At 44.7% G+C, this 23,963-nt stretch overlaps 1 protein-coding gene across 1 annotated transcript in view; it reads right to left on the reverse strand.

Moving 5' to 3' along the window:
- Window positions 1-5,471: 5,471 nt before the first annotated feature.
- Window positions 5,472-23,963, reverse strand: part of fbrsl1 (fibrosin-like 1) — a 32,812-nt gene continuing 14,320 nt past the window's right edge. Inside the window, exons 5-14 of the mRNA XM_061730370.1 lie at window positions 23,708-23,803; window positions 19,212-19,283; window positions 17,856-17,885; window positions 17,475-17,546; window positions 16,015-16,147; window positions 13,878-13,961; window positions 12,191-12,274; window positions 11,081-11,357; window positions 9,132-10,065; window positions 5,472-7,074 (exon numbers count right to left, since the gene is read on the reverse strand). Coding sequence (XP_061586354.1) covers window positions 6,706-7,074; window positions 9,132-10,065; window positions 11,081-11,357; window positions 12,191-12,274; window positions 13,878-13,961; window positions 16,015-16,147; window positions 17,475-17,546; window positions 17,856-17,885; window positions 19,212-19,283; window positions 23,708-23,803 — 2,151 coding nt within the window. The 3' untranslated portion in view covers window positions 5,472-6,705. The remainder of the gene's footprint in view (window positions 7,075-9,131; window positions 10,066-11,080; window positions 11,358-12,190; window positions 12,275-13,877; window positions 13,962-16,014; window positions 16,148-17,474; window positions 17,547-17,855; window positions 17,886-19,211; window positions 19,284-23,707; window positions 23,804-23,963) is intronic.

The raw sequence follows: 23,963 nt of genomic DNA on the forward strand, positions 1-23,963 counted from the left end.
CCCATGTAAATAGGGAAAAATAATCAAAAAGAGACCACCATGAAACGTACCAAGTTGAATATTTAGATCAGTACATAGCATGGTCAGTCCCATCACTGAGGACCCTTTGCCTGAGGTGAATTAACAGCAAAGAGGATGGTAACAGTTTCACACGCTTTGGTACCTATAGCCACCTGCAGCCACCTGCAGCCACCTGCAGCCACCTATAGTCACCTGCAGCCACCTATAGTCACCTGCAGCCACCTATAGCCACCTGCAGCCACTTATAGCCACCTGCAGCCACCTATAGCCACCTGCAGCCACCTGCAGCCACCTATAGCCACCTGCAGCCACCTATAGCCACCAGCAGCCACCTGCAGTCACCTATAGCCACCTGCAGCCACCTATAGTCACCTGCAGCCACCTATAGCCACCTGCAGCCACTTATAGCCACCTGCAGCCACCTATAGCCACCTGCAGCCACCTATAGCCACCTGCAGCCACCTATAGCCACCAGCAGCCACCTGCAGTCACCTATAGCCACCTGCAGCCACCTATAGTCACCTGCAGCCACCTATAGCCACCTGCAGCCACTTATAGCCACCTGCAGCCACCTATAGTCACCTGCAGCCACCTGCAGCCACCTGCAGCCACCTATAGCCACCTGCAGCCACCTATAGCCACCTGCAGCCACCTGCAGCCACCTATAGCCACCTGCAGCCACCTATAGCCACCTGCAGCCACCTATAGCCACCTGCAGCCACCTATAGCCACCTGCAGCCACCTATAGCCACCTATAGCCACCTGCAGCCACTTATAGCCACCTGCAGCCACCTATAGCCACCTGCAGCCACCTATAGCCACCAGCAGCCACCTGCAGTCACCTATAGCCACCTATAGCCACCTGCAGCCACCTATAGCCACCTGCAGCCACCTGCAGCCACCTATAGCCACCAGCAGCCACCTGCAGTCACCTATAGCCACCTATAGCCACCTGCAGCCACCTATAGCCACCTGCAGCCACCTATAGTCACCTGCAGCCACCTATAGCCACCTGCAGCCACTTATAGCCACCTGCAGCCACCTATAGTCACCTGCAGCCACCTATAGCCACCTGCAGCCACTTATAGCCACCTGCAGCCACCTATAGTCACCTGCAGCCACCTATAGTCACCTGCAGCCACCTATAGCCACCTGCAGCCACCTATAGACACCTGCAGCCACCTATAGCCACCTGCAGTCACCTATAGCCACCTGCAGTCACCTATAGCCACCTATAGCCACCTGCAGCCACCTATAGCCACCAGCAGCCACCTGCAGCCACCTATAGTCACCTGCAGCCACCTATAGCCACCTGCAGCCACTTATAGCCACCTGCAGCCACCTATAGCCACCTGCAGCCACCTGCAGCCACCTATAGCCACCTGCAACCACCTATAGTCACCTGCAGCCACCTATAGCCACCTGCAGCCACCTATAGCCACCTGCAGCCACCTATAGCCACCTGCAGCCACCTATAGCCACCTGCAGCCACCTATAGCCACCTGCAGCCACTTATAGCCACCTGCAGCCACCTATAGCCACCTGCAGCCACCTGCAGCCACCTATAGCCACCAGCAGCCACCTGCAGTCACCTATAGCCACCTATAGCCACCTGCAGCCACCTATAGCCACCTGCAGCCACCTATAGCCACCTGCAGCCACCTATAGCCACCTGCAGCCACCTATAGACACCTGCAGTCACCTATAGCCACCTATAGCCACCTATAGCCACCTGCAGCCACCTGCAGCCACCTGCAGTCACCTATAGCCACCTGCAGTCACCTATAGCCACCTATAGCCACCTGCAGCCACCTGCAGCCACCTGCAGCCACCTATAGTCACCTGCAGCCACCTACATCCACCTGCAGCCACCTATAGCCACCTGCAGCCACCTATAGCCACCTGCAGCCACCTACAGCCACCTATAGCCACCTACAACCACCTACAACCACCTACAGCCACCTATAGCCAAATGCCGAAAATCGGGGCTATTATGCACTGCAATGTGTACATTTCAGAGTTATGACCAATGTCCTTGTTTAAATGTGGAGTTGTAGTCCTCAAGCATACCAAGGCAATGGGTAACCAAAGAACTTGGAAAAGGACTGCAGAAAGAAATCCTAATCAAAATGAAATTCCAAAGACAAATGGCACACAAGCAAACTAGAAAGGTATAAAAACAATTTACCAAAACAAATGACCTATGGAACTTACAGAAGAAGAGAGATGAAAGCAAAGCAATTCAGCTAGAAACATGAAAGAAAATATACAGAAACAAGATCTGATCTGTAGAACTGTTCAAGGGAAGTTTCATGTTTTTTTTTCCCTATTCACTTAAATTTTTCGATTTTTGAATTAAGAGCATTATGCTTTGTTTGCATAAAAAAATGAATTCTCAGACAACTTGCAATGGTGTTTTTCTTAATTATTATGTAATATGGAATACATCACATATCATATACACACTGGTAACATTTAAGAGTGATATTGACAGAATATTTATGTCGGCCTTAAAAATGACACAAATAATGTTTAATTTCACCTTAAAAGTTGGTATTTTGCATATATATATACATAAAAAGGCACTGAGCCTCCACTATATCCTTGCTCTGACCCTAGACTATAGATCTAGACACTTAATTCATCATCTTTGAATGCCTACTTACAAAAAAACTTGGGGAAAATGGTCCAACGACTGAGCAAGACAGGCAGTTTGGCGGCCATTTTGATATGCAAATTAGAAGGTCAAAAACTCAAAATTTTGCTCGGGTACCGTTTTTTTTGGATTCAGCACCCTTGAAATATGTAAAGTAGGCCGGTTCCCGACTTGTACCCATAAATGCTCCTTACATTCACTTTTTGGTACATCCCGTCTAGTCTAATAATCCACCTTGGGTTGAATACGTTAGGCAATGTCAATTGATTCCCGTTTCATGATGGAATGTGTGCTGAAATAAATTGACCCTGCTAGACGATGAGTGAAATTGATGGAGCTTTTTATTGCTGGAGGGCTGTTCCACACTCAGCGGTAAAATGGATAGTGCACAGGAAAAAGTTATTGAGTCTTGAGAAAATTTAAGGCTGTACGTATTTGTTATACCCAAAGCTAGTCTGGTAAATAATACTTACAAGGGAAAAAAACACAATAAAAACCTATGTAGTCTCTTTGTATATCAAGTGCAGGGGGTTAAGTGGCTGTTGTTGACTAGATTATTAAGACTACAGGCACACAGTCCTAAAGTAAGGCCGGCCACAGACAGATGCTACCCGCAGAAAAAGAATATGGTTCAATTACCAGGAGCCTAAATTGAAAGTGATAGTGATTTAAGTCTTCCCAATACACCGGCCACATTCTGGCAAACAGTCTTTTCACAGAGCCATTTTAAAAAACCCTGCTGGAGTGTGTGAGACACAGGAGCGCCATTGATTTTCAATAACATCCTCTAATGACCTGGCCGTGGTTTGATCCACGCTATCATTACGGGGCTGCTACCAGGGGGATAGGCTTGGTGAGGCTCGCAGCACACAGCAGCGAGATGAGTAGTTGGCGCATTATCGGGATGAATTGGCCGTCTGTGGACGGGCGGCGAGCAACAGCCGAGGTCTGGTCAATAACAGGATGGTGAACCCCAGGACTCCCTCCGCGGCCCACTCCTGAGTGCCTTCCGGCCTCATTAGAGAAGCAGATGAGTGGTGGTGTGTGCCCGAAGGAGAGGAGCTGTAAAAGAAAAGAGAGTAGCCTCTTCTCCATCATCCGATAGCCACTGCTCCCCCTTAATGAGTCCAGACCGCGGGTCAATATGCCGCTGGGCTGCCCGGTCAATACCGGTTACCTGCAACACAAACACTCAAAACCTGCTTTCATACAAAATCAATCTTCTATTAGTCCGTCCCTGTATTGCCCTGGCCCGATCTCATCGATCCCCCTCTCCAGAGCTCTGCAGGCCCATGTTTGACAGATTAAGGCCAAATGACGGCCGGGGCTACTTGGCCCGCTAAGGCAAGTTGCCTTTTATGATTTCATCGTAATAGCTGGACGTCAGATACTGGACAAATACCGACTCTTAAGGCTGAAAACTGAGGCACAAGCCTTATTGGCAAATCTGTCAACCTCGTATAAAAACATAGCACTCAGTAAGTTTGGCTCACAGACTAGGGATGGGCGGTATGGACTAAAAAATGTATCACGATCATTTCTGGCATTTATCCTGATAACGATAAAAAAAATACCAATTCACCTTTTTAACTATAAATCTATCACCACATTCAGTCTTTGGAGCCAAAACACTGCTCTAAAAGATACTAAATACTAAACTACACCAATTAAATTGAATTAATTATGAAATGAGTTACACCTGTACTGCAAAACTGGAATGACTCAGATCCGCCATGTTTGTTACACAAACACGTCATCAATGGGAATTTATCCTTCCTTCCTTCCTTCCTTCCTTTCCTCCCTTCCTTCCTCCTTTTCTCCCTTCCTTACTTCTTTCTTTCCTTCTTTTCATTCTTCCTTCCTTCTTCCCATCCTCTTTTATTCCTTCCTTCCTCCCTCCCTTCTTTTCTCCCTTCCTTCCTTCTTTTCATTCTTCCTTCCTTCCATCCTCCTTCCTTCCATCCTCCTTCCTTCCATCCTCCTTCCTTCCTTCCTTCCTTCCTTCCTTCCTTCCTTCCTTCCTTCCTTCCTTCCTTCCTCCTTTTCTCCCTTCCTTACTTCTTTCCTTCTTTTCATTCTTCTTTCCTTCTTCCCATCCTCTTTTCTTCCTTCCTTCCTTCCTTCCTTCCTTCCTTCCTTCCTTCTTTTCATTCTTCCTTCCTTCCTTTCCTTCCTTCCTCCTTTTCTCCCTTCCTTCTTTCTTTCTTTCCTTCTTTTCATTCTTCCTTCCTTCCTTCCTTTCCTCCCTTCCTTCCTTCCTCCTTTTCTCCCTTCCTTACTTCTTTCTTTCCTTCTTTTCATTCTTCCTTCCTTCTTCCCATCCTCTTTTATTCCTTCCTTCCTCCCTCCCTTCTTTTCTCCCTTCCTTCCTTCTTTTCATTCTTCCTTCCTTCCATCCTCCTTCCTTCCATCCTCCTTCCTTCCTTCCTTCCTTCCTTCCTTCCTTCCTTCCTTCCTTCCTTCCTTCCTTCCTTCCTTCCTTCCTTCCTTCCTTCCTTCCTTCCTTCCTTCCTTCCTTCCTTCCTTCCTTCCTTCCTTCCTTCCTTCCTTCCTTCCTTCCTTCCTTCCTTCCTTCCTTCCTTCCTTCCTTCCTTCCTTCCTTCCTTCCTTCCTTCCTTCCTTCCATCCATAAATCATCTTTACACAAAAACATCATCAACGGGAATTTATCATTTTTACCGTGAGATACAAATTCTTACCGTGGGGAATTTTTTTGACGGTAAATCGTGAACGGTAAAATATCACCCATTCCTATCACAGACAGAGTTATAGGATGAAAGATAGGCAGGAAAAATTTGACATTAGGTCCAAACTTTATTCCGTACATTTTAAACCATGAATGTTCATTTTCCTTTTTTTTTTTCACGCCTAAAACTCTACTTGTTTTGTATACAAGAGTCTAAGAAAAACAACTGCACAACACCACAAGGTTGACAGAGAAAGTCCTTTTGCCGTCCACTCAAAAGTGTCCTCTTTTTCTGTCTGGGGCTGATCCAGTTCCAGTTTGTGACCTGGAAGTCTTTCATGAATCCAGTCATTAATTCATCGGTACATATAAACATGTGTTAATCCAAGTTTTTCTCTCAGTGCCACCAGTGTCGCCGGCTTCCTCCAGTTGTTTTTTTTTGTTTTTTCAGTAGGGTGCTGTGTGCTGCTTTGCATAGATTGCTGATGATCCATCTAGGCCACCATACAACACCCTCCATTCATCCGTCCCATCCATTGGCCCGACCTGTCCGTTTATCGTGATGCTCAAACAGGCAAGTGTTTCCACGTGTTTCATTTAATTTTGTTTTTCTAAAAATTGTTAAAAAGACTAATAAATTTACATTGTACTCTTGCAGCGAAGAATATCAACAGGTTATTTACATCAGTTTTCTTTATACAGAGACTCAACAAAGACCTCATAATATATATTTATCTGCATATCTCAAAGGCAAAACAAATGAACAGAACGAGTGGGTAATGTAGCAATGTACATTGTCATTGTTGAGGATATCCTGGTACCATGAGGTTAAATCACTGACGGCTGAAACCAAAGTCAAGTCTTTACATTATCATGAGGAAAATGTCTCACAATCAGTTTGGATAAATAGTGTAAAGGCAGGACTAATGCACAAAATACATAAAATCCATAGAAATAATATCTATACATGGAACAAGTATAGGAAATGTACAAACTCATCTCAAGACCTTTTCTTTTCATCACAAAGCAGAAAAAGGCGTTGGATTAATATATTAATAATTATCAAATATTTAAGTCGGGAACAAACATACACATATTTGTAGTTCTCTTTACCGACATTATTAAACCGCCAGTCCACTGAAAATTAAGTCATGGCATGTGCTTAAATCAGCTGTACACACCTTTTAATTTGTACAATCATACCCTTTCCCTTGGGGGAGTTTCACTCTTCTCTGGTGTAGGAGCAGCGCGTTTTATTCACAATGAGATTCCAGGTAAAAGGCGCAGGAAGGGGGTGTGAGGGCTCCCACTAACTAAGACTTTGTGCACTTTTTCCGAGAAGCTACCGAGCTTCTACTTCTTTGGGGTTGCGAGATGGGGAGTAATCCCGTGGGTCCTGGGTGGTGAGGGGGGTAGTCCTCCTTGGGGAGACTGGCCTTATGCCGCCGCCGGCCGGCACTAGAGGCGGGGGCGCGCTTAGCGCGGCGGTGGGCGGCGTTCTGTTCAGGGGGCCGTTGTGTCCCGTGGAAGGGCTGAGTCTCGGGTAGGGCATGCCGCCTAGGTGGGGCATGAAGGGGGGCATGTGAGGTAGATGGCCCTCCATGGGAGACTGGTGCAGGTGATGGAGGCGTGCTCGGTCCAGCTCCTCCCGCAGGTGGAGGCGCTCCCGCTCCTCAGCCTGCTGCCGCATCCGCTCGTGCTCCCGGCGCACCTGTTCAAGCCGAGAGAGTAAAACATGAGCTCAGGGGAACAGCAATGTTTGACACAACAGCAATAAGAACAAACACAAAGGGCAGATGTTAGGGCTGTGCGATTAATCGATTTTAAATCGAAATCGGATTTATTACAGGGTTTATACAGCAATCCTTATGTTAAATTTAATACCAATTTAATACCTTTTTCACTACCTTCAGATTTTTTTAAAAAACTGTCACAACATTAAGTGTTAATCACGGACCTTTTAACATTAATACATATTTTGAACTATAGAACACTATACAGAACAGATTTATAGACTCATTGATGTTGACCAGATGTTTCACATTTATTTCACTTTGTGAATGACAATAAAATAGACTGCTTAAAATGTAAAAGGTAAAAAATAATACCAATTTGAAAAAAAAAACCTCTGACAGTGAATTTAACACTTTTAATGGCCTTAAATTTGGCAATTTTAATTTATCACTTTTTAATACTTTTTAAAACCCCGCGGAAACCCTGTATTAATCAAGACGATTAAAAAAAAAAAAGGAAAATCGGAAAATCGATTTTCCTTTTTTGCAGCTGGCTGCATTACAGACAGAGCTCGTCTAGTCATCTTTGTTTGGTCAAGAAAATTGTAAATGTTGTCACTTTACTAAACTCAAGGAGGATTTACAGTATCTTTCAATTGCACTTCATTCCCAATAGGGAAATTTGTTTGCTATTTTTCTTTAAAAATAAAGATAAAATATTTGAAACAATTTATTCCATTGTATTTTGTAGTTTTACCAAAAAAATTGAAATCGAAATCGAAAATCGGGTTTTCAGAGAAAAAAATTGGGATTTTATTTTTGTCCAAAATCACCCAGCCCTAGCAGATGTATATCCGTTTTAGGACTAAAACTGTAGAACTCATTAGATAACGACCTTAAACTAGCAAACTCAATAAAAGCATACAAGATATTATTCAAAGCAAAGGTAATGGACACATATACCGTATTTTCCGCACTATAAGATGCACTGCATTATAAGGCTCCTTCAATGAATGGCGTATTTTAAAACTTTGCCATATATAAGGCGCACTGCATTATAAGGCGCACTAAATATCTGGTAAAATACTGTACTATAGTGTCTGGGGTTGAGTTACGTATCTACCTGATGGAGCTGCGCTACAGGAAATGCTACAAAATCCTACAGCAAATGCAAATGCAAAAAAAAAAAAAAAACAAGAAGAAAAATACCGTATGTCAAACTTTATTAACAAAATAAAAACCAGCTTTGCTCCGTCTCTTCAAAGTCTCCATGATGTGAGTCAGCGTCACTGCTGTTGTCTTGAACGTCTATGACGATTCCTGACGATTTTAGCGCCGTTACTTCGGCGACAACAACTACATTACCCACAATCCCCCTGACTACAGTAACAGAAATTACCGTAATGATCATATATAAGGCGCACTGCATTATAAGGCGCACTGCTGTTTTTTTTAGAAAATTAAAGGCTTTTAGGTGCGCATTATAGCGCGGAAAATACGGTATTGAAACACAATAAGCAAACAAAGAAGAATGCACACATGCATGAGATAAAATGACAACTTAAATTGGTTTTGTCGGTTTCTTTAGCATCTTTTCACTTTCTGTTTTCAGAGCTATCATTATTATTATTACCATTATTATTACTATTACTATTATTATTACTATTATTATTATCATCATCGTCATTATTGTTATTATTATTATTATTATTATTACTATTATTATTATTTTGTGTAGACTTATGATACTTCATTTGTTCTTCTTGTATATTCTATTCTGTTAAAAGGTGGCCAAGATAAGCTTTATGCTTCAAGCCCAGACCTTTCCGGTCAAAATAATCACAATGTTGACCAAAGAAAACCCTGTGTTATCTTGTTTGTTGATTTTTTGTGATTGACCGAAGTAAATATTAACTAACTAACTAACTAACTAACTAACTAACTAACTAACTAACTAACTAACTAACTAACTAACTAACTAACTAACTAACTAACTAACTAACTAACTAACTAACTAACTAACTAACTAACTAACCTCCAGCAGGTGCTCGTGGTGCGAGTAGTCGTGCGCCTCCCGTTCGCGGTAGGCCCGCTCCTGCTCGTACATGCTGGGGAATCGATGTCCCTGCTCGGCTCGGAGCTGGAAGTCCATGCGGCGCTGCAGGTCCAGGCTCCTATAGGCCTCTCTGAGCGGGTCCCAGGGGAATGCCGTATGGGGCATACGCTCCCTTCCCGCCAGCGGGCTCACTCCCATGAAAGGAGCCATACGAGCCCGGTCCAGCACGTTGAGGTTGCCCATTTGGGGCATGGCACTCATGGAAAGCGGCAGAGAGTGCGCCATGGGGACGCCGTGCATGTTCGGGGTTGGGATGTCGCTACACCGCGGTGATGGAAGAGGAGGCTGCTGGGACAACGGCGGGTGGTGGTGGTGTGGGTTTCCCGGTTGGCTGACCGGTCCAGAAAGGAGTTGGGGCTGCGGTTGGGAGGCCGGCTCTGAGCTCACCACCATCACTTCCTGCTCCTCCTTCCGCTCCTCCTTAATCTTCATGTCATTCTTCACTTTGTGGAGAAGGTCTACAGGGGGGAGGTCTTTCCTCTCGTTGTCCTTGAGCGTTGACGGAGGCCCGCCGCTCATCTTCATGCCTTGATCGTTGATCGCCGCCTTGGAGTAAGGGGAGGGAGAACGCTGGGCGGGTTTGATAGAGTCCTCCGACGGTCTCCGCTCCAGAATCTCCTTGCTCGGCGATCGGCTCTCCTTTACTTTCACGTCCGCTAGCGTGGAAGACTCTCGGTGGCGCTCCAGCAGCTCCTTCTCCGACTCCCGAATCCTGTCCACGCTGCCGCTGTGGTGACGACCCGAGTCGCTGGAGTTCTGGCTGCTGGAGCGGATCAGGCTGCTGATCTGGTAGCTGACGGGGGCCGAGGCCGGGGAGGACCGGTTGGAGTGGCGGTTCCGATCCACAGAATCCCTACAAGGAAATAATAAACATTTCAGTTAGTTCAGCAAAAACTCTAAATATCTTTATTGAAAATCTTAACCCTTGTGCTGTCAACGGGTCAAGGAAGGAGGAAGAGAAGAAGGGAGGAAAGAAGGAAGGAAGAATGAGAAGAAGGAAGGAAGGGAAGAAGGAAGGGAAGAAGGAAGGAAGGAAGGAAGGAAGGAAGGAAGGAAGGAAGGAAAGAAGGAAGAATGAAAAGAAGGAAGGGAGGTAGGAAGGAAGGAAGGAAAGAAGGGAGAAAAGAGGAAGGGAAGAAGGAAGGACGGAAGAAAAGAAGGAAGGGAGGAGGGAAGGAAGGAAGAAAAGAAGGAAGGGAGGAAGGAAGGAAGAAAAGATGAAGGGAAGAAGGAAGGAAGGAAGGAAGAAAAGAGGAAGGGAAGAAGGAAGGAAGGAAAGAAGGAAGGGAGAAAAGAGGAAGGGAAGAAGGAAGGAAGGAAGGAAGGAAAGAAGGAAGAATGAAAAGAAGGAAGGGAGGTAGGAAGGAAGGAAGGAAGGAAGGAAGAAAAGAAGGAAGGGAGGAAGGAAGGAAGAAAAGAGGAAGGGAAGAAGGAAGGAAGGGAGAAAAGAGGAAGGAAGGAAGGAAGGAAGGAAGGAAAGAAGGGAGAAAAGAGGAAAGGAAGAAGGAAGGTAGGAAGGAAGGAAGTAAGGAAGGGAGAAAAGAAGGAAGGGAGGAAAGTATGAAGGAAGGAAGGAAGGAAAGAAGGGAGAAAACAAGGAAAGAAGGAACGAAGGGAGAAAAGAGGAGGGGAAGAATGAAGGAGAGAGGAGGAAAGAAGGAAGGAAGGAAGGAAGGAAGGAAGGAAGGAAGGAAGGAAGGAAGGAAGGAAGGAAGGAAGGAAGGAAGGAAGGAAGGAAGGAAGGAAGGAAGGAAGGAAGGAAGGAAGGAAGGAAGAAGGAAGGAGAGAACAGGAGGAAAGAAGGAAGCAGAATCAGGTCATTTTGACCCAAACACAGTACCAGGTTAAGGATCTAATGCCGGGCTCACCTGTCCTTGTCCTTCTCCTCTTTCCCGATGGAAGAGTCTCTCTTCTCTCGTTCTCTTTCCCGCTCTCTGTCCCGTTCTCGTTCCCGCTCCCTCTCCCGCTCCCTCTCATGGCTGTTGGCGGAGCTGCTTCTCTCCGGGTCTGCGGTCTTGGGCCACTGCGGCGGCGTGGGGAAGGATGGCGGTGTGCGCCGGAGCCTGTTCCAGGTGTCGTGGTGGGGGCTGCCAAACCCGGGCAGCCCCCCCGGCCCCTCCTTGGAGCCGAACATGCTGTTGGACCCTGAGGGAGAGGAGCAGACAAGGCGTGGACCCACTGTAAGTTAATTGGGCACAAAACCTTTTTGTGGACAACGTAAGATGAGAAAGACTCAACAACAAAAGCCACTTTTGTCTTTGTCTCTGGAGGTTCTCTCACTGAAGCTGTTTAAAAGAGTAAGAGGTTAATGGCTCCCCCAACCACAGGAAAAAAATACTCATTTGCTTTTAGACTAAAAGGGCTTTTCTCCCACCTCCCTTTTTTCTGTACCGGATGAACAGGGGGAGAATTGCTTGCCCTCTGGAGCTTGAGAGCTGTGAAAAGCCAAGGGAGACCTTTGCATTCCACAGCACGTCTATTCAAATCACATCCATTTTCACAACAGGGTGACTGATTTGGCACACAAAAAGATAGGAGGGATGAATAAAAAGAGAGGAAGGCATAGAGAGAAGGATGCAGAGGGAAAAGAGAAGACCCTCCATGGTGATGCAGAATGGGCTTGTCAAATAATTAATAGATGAATTGCCACCAAAACAGCAGAGCTAAAAAGCGACTGTTGGCAGCAGCGCAATCAGATTAAAGCCAAACCGTTGGAGACGTCACTGGTGGATGAAGTGGAGGCAGGGAGGAGGCTTGCTGTGGTGCGTGCTGTATTGCTTTGTTGGGCGTCCCTGGACTTAGGGGGCTGTTTTGACACAGAAACTAGAGCTAAGCGTCTTTCGTATTTTTTTTCTCTACCCCTTCTGGCTCTCCCTGTGGTCTAATGCCTGCTCCTGCTCTGTTCTTGTTACTGGCCATAGGGGCCAGATTGAAGAGGGAGAGGGGGCAGTAGAGGAGGAGACAGGGCCAGCGCTTACCAAGCGAGGGGTTGCCTAATCCTCCGAAGGCACTGCTTGAAAGGTTGCCGAGGCCGCCAAAGGAACTGGAGCGACTGAAAGGATCTGCAAAATGCCAAACAGGGATTAGCAAAAAGGGAGGGAGGAGGGGTGTTGGTCAGCGGTGCTTTGCCCCGACACCAACCTGATCCACTCTGCTTTTCTCTTACAAGCGAGCCCTTCTTGTTTTTTTAGTGTTTTTTAGCACCCTAGCCCTGTTGTGCCGGTTAATCTCGTATGTGGCCGGGATGTTGGAGTCGCTGCTCTTGACTGGAGATGGCGGTGTCTCTCCCTGCCAGGGCAAACGTGGGATTTCCTGATGGGGAATACGCCCCGAAGGACCAGGGGGGAATTGAGGGGTTTTCAGATGAGTCTGATTGGACTGGAAACTCGTGGGACTCCACTGTTGCGCATTAAAGCCTCCGAATTTACTGGAACACCTCAACGGTTTTCCAACAACATTCATCAGCCCATTCACTTACTGTATGCCAGTTTGCATTAATATTCCACCAGATAATGCAGAACTCATTAAATGATTAGGGGAAGAGGATTTATTTTATTTATTTAGCTTTGGGGGCATTGTTTTTGGAAAGGGTAATGTTTCAGAAACACCCGCTGCCTCACACACAAATAACCATCCATCCATCCATCCATCGTCCGCCGCTTATCCGTTCCCTCCATCTCTTCCTCCAGCTCTTCCTCCAGCTCCTCCGAGGGGAGTCCGAGACGTTCCCAGGCCAGCCGAGAGACATAGTCTCTCCAGCGTGTCCTGGGTCTTCCCCGGGGTCTCCTCCCGGTGGGACATGCCTGGAACACCTCCCTAGGGAGGAGGGACATGCCTGGAACACCTCCCTAGGGAGGATCCAGGAGGATCCGGTACAGATGCCCAAGCCACCTCAGCTGACTCCTCTCAATGTGAAGGAGCAGCGGCTCGACTCCGAGCTCCTCCCGGGTGACCGAACTCCTCACCCTATCTCTAAGGGAGCGTCCAGCCACCCTGTGGAGGAAACTCATCTCGGCCGCTTGTATCCGCGATCTTGTCCTTTCGGTCACTACCCAAAGTTCATGACCATAGGTAAGGGTAGGTGCGTAGATTGACCGGTAAATCGAGACATAAATACCCAGTTGGGAAATTTTTTAGGCAAAATATTCCTTTCCGGGTTTAACGTGTAGTATTCACAAAGCACAAAAAGATACTTTTTTTTTATTTTGGTCCAAAGATCTCAACATGGACCCAAGCTGGGTCTCGTGACGTACAAGACGTAACAGAGCAGAACAAAAGAGACAAACGCACACTCATAGGAAATGGCATCATGTGCAACGTTTGCACAGTTGGCAGATTTCCCCCACGAACGGGGAACGACGTGTCGCTGTGGAAGCTGCACGTTTTCGTCTTGGATTGAGAAAGTTATGCAACGTTAGGCTATGACTCGTCCCATCTCCATCACCATAAACCTGCAGAGCTGCAGCCGGGCCACCCGGGTTTAACCTTGATATGAGCCTGAGTATGAAACAATTAATTTCTTCTTGTTTAAATTTATGTGACACCCTGGTGGCTTGTAGTGCATTTGAAAACATGGGTGCAAAGTGGAGAGAGGGAGTGTGGAATCCACAGAGAGAAAGAGAAGATAAATGTATTAAAAAAGTTGAAAAACATGGAGTTACTTACACTTACCTGCCAAATGGCTAGGAGGCAGGAAGCTGCTGTGATGCGGGGCGGGGCCGTACGGAGAGGGAGCCGGGTGTCCGGAGCCTATCGGAAATAAGAGGAAATTATAATTATCATAAAGCCAAATGGCAATTATCTCTCTGGGGAATCATGCTAAGGCAAACATAAATTACTCCCCGTTAAAATTAATTAACTACAATTGAAAATATGATCAAATATCAGCGAATATACGCTGACCACAGCGTTACAAACTCGTCCTTTTAATCATTCACGAATGAAGAGACGGGCGAGAAATACCACCGCCACGCCATTCCCGTAATCCTTTCATTGCAGCTCTTTTGTAATTCTGCTAACATTGTTACCATTAAGCATATCACATGGATTGTTAATAAAAGAGCCAATTACAGGAGGGTTCTCTGACAAAGCATGGCATAATTACCGGCTAAAGGCCGCTCTCCTTTCCGCTGCCCTTCGACACGGAGCAGATCAGCCAATTACCTCACGGGGAATCATACATATTCATACACAGACCTGACTCACTTTATAGGCAAAACATTTGTGGCCAAAGCCTTATAATTAAGTCGACATGACATGAAACATTGCTCGGCACCCAGACTCTGGAACTCCCTCCCCCCCACACAGAAAAACAGACAGAATCTATCAAAACATTCAAAACCCACCTGTTCAAACTCGCTCACTGTGCAGTACACTACACCAGTTTGTTCTATTTATTGGTCTATGTACTTTTTTATGCTGTCTGTTGCTGCTTTTTTGTATTAAGTGTATTATAAAATGTGTGTTTTTAACTGTATCTCTTGTAAGGTGACCTTGGGTACGGAAGAGTATTGGGGCCAGGCATGAGAAAAATAAAAATAATATTTTAGAGGAGGAAGATTTTCTTTTTTCATCATGCACTTTCGAGAAAAAAGTCGAAATGTTGAGAAAAAAGTCGAAATGTTGAGAATAAAGTCGAAATGTCGAGAAAAAAGTAGAAATGTTGAGAAAAAAGTCAAAATTTCGTGAATAAAGTCGAAATGTTGAGAAAAAAGTAGAAATGTCGAGAAAAAAGTCGAAATGTTGAGAAAAAAGTCGAAATTTTAAGAAAAAAGTAGAAATGTTGAGAAAAAAGTCAAAATTTCGTGAATAAAGTCGAAATGTTGAGAATAAAGTCGAAATGTCGAGAAAAAAGTAGAAATGTCGAGAAAAAAGTCGAAATGATGAGAAAAAAGTCAAAAGTTTAAGAAAAAAATCGAAATGTTGAGAAAAAAGGCGAAATTTCGACTTTATTCACGAAATTTCGACTTTTTTCTCGAAATTGTATTTCAACATTAATCTCGACATTCCGACTTTTTTCTCAACATTTCGTCTTTTTTCTCGAAGTGCACAATAAAAAAAAATCTTCCACTCTCAAATTTTTTTTCTCTTGCCTGGCCCTAATACTCCTCCGTACTTGGGTGACCTGAAAGGTGCCTCTAAATAAAATTAATTATTAGGGCCCGAGCACTTACAGTACAATTTTATCTGTAGTTTTTGTTTTTATCCTCCTTTTCTCGTTTTTCACCAAATTTTGCACGCAAGCCAGCCGAAACCTAACAGGAAGTCGGCCATTTTGAATTAATTGTGTAATTTTGGCGCAATTTATGCCATTCCTTCAGCCGTTTCTTCGCCCGAACCGTAACGTGCACCCAGGTGTGTTATACATCAAAATATGCATCTCGATCCTGCTGACGACGTGCATTACTTTTCTCAGTCAAAAGCGTTACCGTGGCGACAATACACGCCAAAAATCGTCCCCCCCCTTCATCTGATTGGTCCATATTTGATAGTTCCTACTTTCTGCTATAACTTTTGAATGGTTTGACATAAACAGTCGTGGGTGGTGTCATCGGACTCTGTATTGAGTAGTTGACCTTTATTGGTGAAAATTGCACGCGCGAGGGCCCGTTCATCGCTGCTTGCAGCTTTCATTATTTATTATTATTATGATAGGAGGAAAAAAAATGATGCTCTTTCATTTGTGTTTTTATGGCACGTGCTCAGAAATGTTCATTTGCATAAATGCAAACACTACAGTGTTTTTTATTTTTCTCTGAACATGACAGATGTGTGCAGGGTGTAACCGCGGGATCTGACTCACCTGTGGAGGAGAAGAGGGGCCGCGCGAGGTCGTGAGGATACGGGAACCCTGGGAAGACTCCTGGCGCCGGGGGGCGGCTGAACAGATCCAGCTTCCCGTTCATGTCTATTTTGTGGGGGTCAAGCTGCATTTGCTGTAGCCAAGAAAGATGTAGATGAGAAGAGGCAAACAATAACAAATTAACTCAGCACGTGACAGCTTTCAGGAGCGCTGAGCCTCGGCTACACTGAGTCAGTAATTGACAGCGACTCCCCGTTTTCACTTTTGCTCAGCTGTGTCATAAATCCATGGGTTTGAGAAGGACTGACACCACTGGTGTAACCAGAGACGTCTATAGACTCTACGGTACAGTCTATGTCAGGGGTCGGCAACCCAAAATGTTGAAAGAGCCATAGTGGACCAAAAACACAAAAAACAAAAATGTCTGGAGCCGCAAAAAATTAAGTCTTGTATAAACCTTAGAATGAAGGCAAATGGCGAAATGTCGAGAAAAAAGTCCAAAGTTCGAGAAAAAAGTCGAAATGTCGAGGAAAAAGTCGAAATGTCGAGAAAAAAGTCGAAATGTCGAGAGAAAAAAAGTCGAAATGTCGAGAGAAAAAAGTCGAAATGTCGAGGAAAAAGTCAAAATTTCGAGAAAAAAGTCAAAATTTCGAGATTAATGTTGAAGTACAATTTCAAGAAAAAAGTCGAAATGTCGAGAAAAAAGTCAAAATTTCGAGAAAAAAGTCGAAATGTCGAGGAAAAAGTCGAAATGTTGAGAAAAAGTCAAAATTTCAAGAAAAAAGTCAACATGTCGAGAATAAAGTCGAAATGGCGAGAAAAAAGTCAAAATTTCGAGATTAATGTTGAAGTACAATTTCAAGAAAAAAGTCGAAATGTCGAGAAAAAAGTCGAAATGCAAAGGAAAAAGAGAGAAAAAAAGAGAAAAAAGGAAGAAAAAAAAAAAAAAGAGAAAATGAATAGAAAAAAAAGAGGGAAGAAAAAACGAAAAAAAGGTCAAACATTTCTGAAAAAGCTCCAGGAGCCACTAGGGCGGCGCTAAAGAGCCGCATGCGGCTCTAGAGCCGCGGGTTGCCGACCCCTGGTCTATGTTCACATGCTGCATTTTGATCAGCGCCACTGTTAAATTAATAACCTTGTGATTGGCACGTACATATTTGATTTTGCTTGTTATCAAGTGAAGAGAGCCATGCAAACAGCCTGTGTTCATGCTTGGAAAGTTACATTCTTTCAAATTTGTGTTACTCAAACAAAATGCATCCATTTCAACCGTTTACCCAACAACGTGACTTTCTTTCATTATTAAAATCAGTAGCAAAATTGCAGATAAAGCACCAGTCAAAGATCCAACTATGACATGATGACAAGTCCTGCTGTGAATGGAGTTATTATTCCATAATGAACAGAATGCGTCTGGTGTTACATGACAACAAGATTGCTAGAAGACCCAGCTCACACACCTTCATTTTCTGCTGGTGGTGGTAGATCTGCCATGCGATCTGGACATGTACTGCGCACCACTTGCCAGGTTTCTAAAAATTTAGAGAGAAACTGACGTTAGCCTGCTGGCTTTAATATGGAGGAACTAAAAATTTATTTCTTGCACTGATATTTTCTGGCCAGACTACAAAGCGAGAACTTGTCAGAATGTTCAAAGAAGGCGACAGATTATGAACATGACTAACCCAAATACAGACCTGAAAGCATGATGGGTATGATTGGGAATTTTTGAGGATTTTTTCTTATTATTAATTTATTATTCTTTTAGGCTTTGTGGCCTGACCAGAGAGATGAAGTGCTTCATAAAAGAAGGAGAAAAAACAAAGACAATATCTGCTTACCCTAACGGAGGTCCTGAATGGATCACTTATCTGCAAGGAGAAACGGATGATCGTTAATATCAACATCATATTCAAACAGAAAAATAATTGTACGCTCTTATTTAGATTCCCACCGGGCACATGAGGACAAATGTCGGTCAGAATCTTGCATATACTTCACTCCGACACACATGTGCAAGGCAAGAGAGTGTGTGTGTAAGGCGAGAGAGTGTGTGTAACACCGTGTCCTAACTGCATGCGACGCGAGCGAGCGTCAGCGACAAAATCAATTCCATTGCTTTATTTTCTATTGGACTGTCCTAACTGGCTGCGAGCGACGCAGCGCGACGCAGCACGACGCAGCGCGCCGTTTTGAGCTGGACATTTATCGGACGCCCTGCTTCTATTTTCTTCCTGTCGCTCGCGTTGAAAGCCGGTTGAAAGCGCTGTAATATATAATAATAATAGGATAATATTTCTTTCTGCCACTTTATTGAGGTTTTTGTAGTGAAATGAGGAGGAATCATAGAGATAACTTCTCATTTCAACTAAATGGATCAGCCGTTCCTCATCCATGACTGTTTCCTATGCGCTTTCAACCGGCTTTCAACGCGAGCGATGGGAAGAAAATAGAAGAACATTTAAATATCACAATATCAAGCTTGTTTTCTGTTTAGAAACTGCAAACGTAGGAACATTACAAGTACTCACCCATCTTTTACTTGTCTCTTTACTCTTTCAGGAGCGCACGGGCAGGTAGTGCGGTGAATAAAGGCTGATTTATGGTTCCGCGTAAAATCGACGGTGTAGTCTACGGCGTAGGGTTCACGGCGACGCGCACTGTTCGGTGCATGCGCCGCGTAGCCTACGCCGCGTAGCCTACGTCGCGTAGCCTACGCCTCGTAGCCTACGCTGCGTAACCTACACCGCGTAGCCTTCGCCGCGTAGCCTACGCCGCGTAGCCTACGCCGCGTAGCCTACGCCTCGTAGCCTACGCCGCGTAGCCTACGCCTCGTAGCCTACGCCTCGTAGCCTACGCCTCGTAGCCTACGCCGCGTAGCCTACGCCTCGTAGCCTACGCCGCGTAGCCTACGCCTCGTAGCCTACGCCGCGTAGCCTACGCCGCGTAGCCTACGCCGTAGCGGAACCATAAATCAGCCTTTTAAAAAAGCGAGTTTCAGCTGTCAATCAAAATAACGTGGGGGCCCATAACGCGTTCAGTGTGGACAGAGAGCGTCCGATGCCACGCAGTGCGACGCGACAGTCGGACGCTTGCGTGCAGTTAGGACAGGCTGTAAGGTGGGAGAGTGTGTGTTAAGTGAGAGTGTGTGTTCAGGAGGAGCAGACGGGCAGAGAAGCTGTCGGCCCGATTCTTACCCGCGGATCCTTCTGCAGGAGTGTGTGAGGAACGGCTCCGGGACGAGCTGCCACATCGATGGGATTAGAAGCCTGACGGACACAACGAGAAAAAGAATAGCCATCAAACAACTATTTCTAGACTTCATAAAGACAAACAAAACAGACAAAAAACACATAACACCAATACACAGGAAGAAAGACGATTAACATCTTATTTGCACCAATGCGTCCTACGCGGCATGTACAGGACTGTCTCAGAAAATTAGAATATTGTGATAAAGTCCTTTATTTTCTGTAATGCAAAAATGTCACACATTCTGGATTCATTACAAATCAACTGAAATATTGCAAGCCTTTTATTATTTTAATATTGCTGATCATGGCTTCAGCTTAAGAAAACTCAAATATCCTATCTCAAAAAATTAGAATCTTAATCTTAAACTGTAAACCATAATCAGCAATATTAAAATAATAAAAGGCTTGCAATATTTCAGTTGATTTGTAATGAATCCAGAATGTACGACATTTTTTGTTTTTTTAATTGCATTACAGAAAATAAAGAACTTTATCACAATATTCTAATTTTCTGAGACAGTCCTGTATAAGATTTAAATGAATATTCACATATCTTTAAACATATCAAGTTACCAGACTGAATGAGAATGACTATTGTACTGCACTTTTTTTCTTTTCCAACTATAAAGTACTGATGAAAATGGTCCCAGACACACAATTAGATGGGAATAAATCTTATGACCTATGTGAGTGTTTTCAATGGACGGATATAGCATGGAAGCATGGGGGGAAAATAAAAAAAAGAAGTATTTATTTTTAAAACCACTAGAAGAATGGTTTTACCCTCCAGCCAGTGATCCTGGCATCAAATTCAAACGTTATCCTTCCTCAGTAGCATCACAGCTGACTAATCCCTGACTGCTGTCAGTATATAGCCGAGGTAGATAAAATGTAAACCCCCAGAGCCCCATCTCCAGGAATACTTAGCAGGGGCGATGGATGCATAAGAGTGTTCCTTCAACCATCTGGAGGGAACTTTGACAAAGGGGCCCCTGTGCGAGCGAGCCCGTTGGGAATAGGGCCAGCGGATTTAGGCCAGCTTTGATTGGTGGCTTACTGCAGGTCACAGCCCCGGAGCATCTGCCAGACAGTCTCTCCTCCCGCCACGTCCCTCGCGTCTTTTAAACATACACGCACACGCCGGGTTTATTTTTATTCAATATGCGTCACGGCTCGGTTCAGCACACGTCTCTTGTAGCTGGTTCAGGTCAGGGGGAGTATTGTAAAGGCTTTCAGAAGATACTGACAAATGGAACGACCTTTATTCATAAATGTACTCTGGTGTTTTAAGTTTAGAGACGTTTTTAACTCATCATTTCCTGTATGGAGATACTATTATGTTGGAAGGCTGTATTTATATGGTATGCTCTGTTTAGCAGGGATGTAGCTTTAACCTTTGTGCTGTCTTCAGGTCAAGGAAGGAGGAAGAGAAGAAGGAAGGAAGGAAGGAAGGAAGGAAGGAAGGGAGAAAAGAAGGAAGGGAGGAAGGAAGGAAGGGAGAAAAGAAGGAAGGGAGGAAGGAAGGATGGAAGGAAGGAAGGAAGGAAGGGAGAAAAGAAGGAAGGAAGGAAGGAAGGAAGGGAGAAAAGAAGGAAGGGAGGAACAAAAGAAGGAAAGAAAGAAGGGAGGAAGGGAGAAAAGAAGGAAGGAAGGAAGGGAGAAAAGAAGGAAGGGAGGAAGGAAGGAAGGAAGGAAGGAAGGAAGGGAGAAAAGAAGGAAGGGAGGAAGGAAGGAAGGGAGGAAGGAAGGAAGGGAGAAAAGAAGGAAGGAAGGAAGGAAGGAAGGAAGGAAGGAAGGAAGGGAGAAAAGAAGGAAGGAAGGAAGGAAGGAAGGAAGGAAGGAAGGAAGGAAGGGAGAAAAGAAGGAAGGGAGAAAAGAAGGAAGGGAGGAAGGAAGGAAGGAAGGAAGGAAGGAAGGAAGGAAGGAAGGAAGGAAGGAAGGAAGGAAGGAAGGAAGGAAGGAAGGAAGGAAGGAAGGGAGAAAAGAAGGAAGGGAGAAAAGAAGGAAGGGAGGAAGGAAGGAAGGAAGGAAGGAAGGAAGGAAGGAAGGAAGGAAGGAAGGAAGGAAGGAAGGAAGGAAGGAAGGAAGGAAGGAAGGAAGGAAGGAAGGAAGGGAGGGAGGGAGGGAGAAGGAAGGAGAATTAGGTTATTTTGACCCAAAGACAGTACAAGGGTTAAGACCAGAGATGATGTTTTTCTTCTTTTTGTTTTCTCAACTTAAATGAACCACATGGTTTGGAGGCGTCAACGCTCTCCCCAGCAGCTTTATTAGCTACACCAGCTGGGGCTGGACTGGTCTGGACCTCCTTCTGCCTTAACAACCGCCATCATTCCTTGTTGCACCTGTTCAAGGTGCTGGAAATATTCTCAGAAATCCTGGAAATCCAGGATCTCATGATCAGCAATATTAAAATAATAAAAGGCTTGCAATATTTCAGTTGATTTGTAATGAATCCAGAATGTATGACATTTTTGCATTACAGAAAATATCACAATATTCTAATTTTCTGAGACAGTCCTGTATATCCGGAGAACAAGATATTTTTCTTTTTTTTGCGAGAGATGGTGATCTATGCACAACCTGGTAGATCTGCGTTTTTTTTTTACGCTCAGACCAGCCTTTCAGGCACCAACGATGACGCCTCGTTCATTTAAAATCACTTTTCTGCTCCATTCTGATACTGGGTTTGAACCTCAGCCTTTCATCTTGAGCAGGTCTACGTGCCTGAATACACCGAACATGTCATGTAACTGGCTGATTTAAATCATTGAGCATCTGAACCTAATAAAGTGATTCTTCAATGTTCCTGTAGTTTAAAACAGCCATGTTGATTCAGGTAAAGCTGGGCATAGATTGTGCAATATTTTAAATCGTTTGATTCAGCCCCATCTCACACTGCACGACTAGATCGCAGAGTTCAAAAGTTCATAGCCCACGATGTATGGTCTCACACTGTACGACCTGATGCTCTGATGCTCCGTCTGCTCACACTATACGATCATAATCGTTGGACTTCTGTTACTGGAACTCGAGGCCGGTTTTAGGGGGGGGCAGGGGTGGGCTGTGTCCACCCAAACGTGCGTCCTGCCCACCCGATCAAAGTTATGGGGATCCTTTATTTTTTCATAATTTAATTTTTTTATATATATATTTTAAAAAAAAATCACAAAATATCTGTACTGTTTCTGATTGGGTCGGCACTGCGCATCATTTTTAGACACAACAATGAATGCATACCGCAAAAGTTGTGTCTCGGCGGAGGGAGGTGTTCAGAACACACACAGAGCACACACTAAAGATTGATTTTTGGTTCCGCGTTACACCAACGCAGAGCCTACGGCGTAGGGTACGCGGTGACGCGCCCCGTACGGTGCGTTGGTGTAACGCCGAACCATAAATCAGCCTTTAGCAATTTGTGCCGTTCTGTGTGGCGATAAATGAAAAAAGATTAGACAACGCCGTGATTGGACGAGGAATTGGCTGGGCAGACGTGGGAAATGCTGTCTTTTTTTCTGCTATTGAGACATGATTTGTAATGTGAATTTGCAACACTTTAAACTACAAATTAGGGCTGTGCGATTAATCGATTTTACATCGAAATCGGATTTATTAATCAAGACTCCAAGACAATGTTAAAAAAAGGAAAATGGATTTTCCTTTTTTGCAGCTGCATTACAGACAGAGCTCGTCTAGTCATCTTTGTTTGGTCAAGAAAATTGTAAATGTTGTCACTTTACTAAACTCAAGGAGGATTTACAGTATCTTTCAATTGCACTTCATTCCCAATAGGGAAATTTGTTTGCTATTTTTCTTTAAAAATAAAGATAAAATATTTGAAACTATTTATTCCATTGTCTTTTGTAGTTTTACCAAAAAAATCGAAATCGAAATTGAAAATCGGGTTTTCAGAGAAAAAAATCTGGATTTTATTTTTGTCCAAAATCGCCCAGCCCTACTACAAATAATAGTTTTTGACGTGACATCAGAGATTGCGCATGCTCTCTGCGAAAGGATGAGGCAAATCGGGTCGTAGCACGACCAGGATTTCAAAGGATTTTCTTGCGAGCACAAGATTTGTGATCGGGAGCTCGTCGTGAGGTGTTAATCTCTCGTCGTTACCCCACGTTTACTGCACGAGGACGACCAACGATTGGGTCGAAATCCGGCCCGATCCAAAAAATAGTCACACGACTGGAAAATCGTCTCAAAACGAGCCGACAATCGCTGCCCGGCTTAAGGCCACAGTTCTCTATACGCCGTATCACCCTGGAAATGTCCTTCTGTCTCAATGAAACTGGGTGTGAGGAGCAACAAACATTCTGGGTTTACTGTGTGCTGTCCTTTTTTTTTCTTCTTTTAAATAAATTCCCGTGTGTCTCCTGTCGCACACATGCTCCCTGATATTCCCGTGGTTGGAGGGTTAGGAATGTGGCTCTGACCTTGGGCTGGAAGGCTCCTTGCAGAGAGCTGAAGGGTCCTGAGTGTGGGAGCAGCGGGGGCATGCCTGGCATGGCTGGGGGATAGGAGGGGAAGAACTGGGGAGAGAAGAGGAAGATGGGAGACACAGAAAGACACGAAACAAAGTCATACAGGACTCAAGCGTGTGCACGAACAAAAGCCACAGCAACAGAAAAAAAAAAAAAAAAAGCTGTCACGGCAAACATTCAAATATGTGAAATATTTGATTTGCCAAAT

Source organism: Cololabis saira, chromosome 9 (genome assembly GCF_033807715.1).
Source record: "Cololabis saira isolate AMF1-May2022 chromosome 9, fColSai1.1, whole genome shotgun sequence".
In the NCBI taxonomy this organism is placed as follows: domain Eukaryota; kingdom Metazoa; phylum Chordata; class Actinopteri; order Beloniformes; family Belonidae; genus Cololabis; species Cololabis saira.